General features: G+C 44.8%; 1 protein-coding gene across 1 annotated transcript; it reads right to left on the reverse strand.

Annotated features, from left to right (window-relative positions):
* Positions 1-380: 380 nt before the first annotated feature.
* On the reverse strand, positions 381-2,074 carry spx (spexin hormone; the record flags this gene model as incomplete). The annotated part of the gene is made up of 4 exons (XM_020528861.2): positions 381-467; positions 621-683; positions 1,815-1,872; positions 1,994-2,074. Coding segments are annotated over 4 exons (289 nt in total), but the record flags the coding sequence as incomplete, so codon positions are not given.
* Positions 2,075-2,789: the final 715 nt, after the last annotated feature.

Raw genomic sequence — 2,789 nt, forward strand, 5'->3', positions numbered from 1 at the left:
TTCCCCAGTTCTGAGGAAGGGTCACCGGACCTGAAACGTTAACTCTGTTTTCTCCTTCACAGATGCTGCCAGACCTGCTGAGCTTTTCCAGCAACTTTGTTGTTGGTTCCTGATTTACGGCACCCCCAGTTCTTTTGGTTTTTATAGATTTCCTTGCAGCTGTTGTAGCGAGCTTACAATGATTTGGAAGGTGGTTAAATAGAACCTGAACTGTTCAGGAGTTAACATTACTGCAGGTTTGGGGAGCACTGTAGGTGAGATGAGCAAATGAGTAAGCATTGGTCTTCCCAACCCTTTCTGTTGATATGTTGCAGGTTTGTAAGTCTATATGCCCCAGTGAACAACAAACATTTGATTATCTGCAAATAAAGAACACTTGCCTTCTTGCTGTGCCTGTCTGATGGAAGCCAGTAGCATCGCTGTTGCTTCTGATAGAGTTAATGGGTTGGTGTTTTGGCTTCTGGTTTCTGCCAATAGACAAGAGAATGATTATATCTGTACAATGGACTGCAGGACTGAAAATAACCTAGGTCATACCAATACCAGTTTGAGAAGTATAAGGGCGCGGTTAAGATGTTAAGACATTTCTCACCGATTATGTATCCAATTCTATCTCTTACCAATATCTATTTTTTCAAAGAGGTCCCCATCGTTACCACCATCCGCAATGAACCGACGTCCCTCTGTAATGAGAATTGTGAAGGGATATTTGAAATACTATTTTCTCAAACGTGTAGAAATCTCACAATCCTGCCCGGTGCGACTTTCGCTGCTAAACCGGCAGCCTTTCATTCTGTGACTCGTGAAATGTTCTGCTAACCGTGAGTTTAGGAGCAAGTTACTGCAGATACTGGAATCTGGACTGAAAACAAAAAAAAATGCATTGTAAATCACAGCGGGTTAGGCAGCATCCGTGGAGAGGGCTCAAGCTAACGTTTCGAGTCGAGATGGCTCATTGGAAATGGGAAAATTTTAACCCCCATCATCAAACTCGGTCTCCAGCTGTATTCAGGCAAGACCAGTGCAAATGGATTTTACATGGTGCCTCTCGGCTTCCCGGACCTTCCAAACCCAGTTAACTCAGTTCTCCTCAAGCTCGGTCAGTATTTTGTAAGTTGTGGGGGCATTCCATTTGTCCTCCACATGGTATAAAACTAAACAGGCCTGAAATAGTTTATTATGAGAAGTCAGTAAGGATTTATTGCATATTAACGAATGGAAGGATAGAAGTCAACATTATCGAAAGCTTCTATCTGCATCATTTCAATCCGTCAGTTTATCGTGGGAACTGCTATTCTACTTACTTTAGATGTCATTATTGAAAAAAACCCACATGCAATAGTAATACAAAACTGATATTAGTAATTGATATGATAAATTAATAATAATCAATGAGACATAAGAACTCTGCAAACTCTGGGCAGTCATAAAAATGTTACAGTTCCAGCTCTCGTTAGCCTATCACAAACAGAAAACGGAAAGCGCTGGAGAAACTCGGCAGATCTGGCAGCCTCGGTAGGGAGAGAGGGGAAAAAAGCAGTTAACGCCTCGAATTCAGTATGGCTCTTTATCAGAGCTTTCTCATAACGAAAGAACTGCGGGTGTTGGAAATGCTGAAAAAACTCAGCAGGGCAAGCATTATCTGTGGAGTGTCACTAGCTTATTTCTGCATTCGCCTGATCTTTGTTTAGAAATGAGGTATAAGCAAAACGCAAAGGTTTAAAACGAGTTGAAACAAGTACTTGAGAAACAAATCATGGATCCGACTGGGAGCAGTATTGTAACGAGAGCAGTTCGATTCAGGGTTCACTTACGTGCTCCTTTCAAATACAGCATTGCCTGCGGTGTCCAGTTACGTCTCTGAAAGCGAACCTGCACAAACAAGAAGCATCAACTGGTCAGGGTTTGTTTTCAAAAGAGTCTGGAATACGAAGCGTGAACACGTTAAACGAGCTGAGAGGAAAGAGACGCCGTGAACAAGTTGGCGTGGTACCTGCGGAGCGCCCCTGGTCTGCACCACGAATGAAGTTAGAAGCAGCAGCAGGAGAGTGTGAGCGGTGATAGTTCCCAGACCCTGCACAAGAAAGAGAGGGAACAGCTCAGTGAATATCCGGGGCAATTTTTCACTGTGCTGCTCTGTCAAAAATTAACTTTCATAATAAACAAAAAAAGGAACATGTCTTTTGTTTTCTTTCACCGTCTGAATAAACTTCTACAGTCAAGACTGAACCCAGAGTGGCGCTTGTTTTGAACCAAGTCATTGATCTCTCCGAAGAAACAGACCCCTTCAGAACCTGCCTGCGCTGGATATTGAAAGATTCCTTCCTGTTTAAATCAGTCTGTTATCTATACAGTACGGTGAAGCAAGCAGGACCACAGCGCAAATCTCTCACCTTCATCTCCTGTTCGTCAATGTTCACTTTGCAGGGGAAGAGTGCGTGTGTGTGTGTAATGCTATTCTCTGGTCTTTGCCTCTTTAAATGCTCTCCGACAGGTCCCTCTGGCGGGACGGGTAGAACTAAAGGGGCCACATGTCAGTCTCGGTGATTGGACGAGTTGAAGGCACCGAGAGAGCCCCGCGGAGCTACCTGCGGGTTGGGGGGGGGGGGGGGGGGGGGGTCGGGGATGGACGCCAGTGACTCCCCAGGGTCAGCCCTTCACGCCCTGCAATGTCAGCACGGCAATTCTCAACTTCAAAGATATTTTCTAGTCAGTGCCAGGTATCTCCAGCAGCAGAGGCAACAAGAACAGAGAATGCAAGCCCACAGGAAAGGGAGAGAGAGAAAACA

The sequence above is a fragment of the Rhincodon typus genome, unplaced genomic scaffold (genome assembly GCF_021869965.1).
Source record: "Rhincodon typus isolate 14 unplaced genomic scaffold, sRhiTyp1.1 hic_rhity00008281, whole genome shotgun sequence".
NCBI lineage: Eukaryota > Metazoa > Chordata > Chondrichthyes > Orectolobiformes > Rhincodontidae > Rhincodon > Rhincodon typus.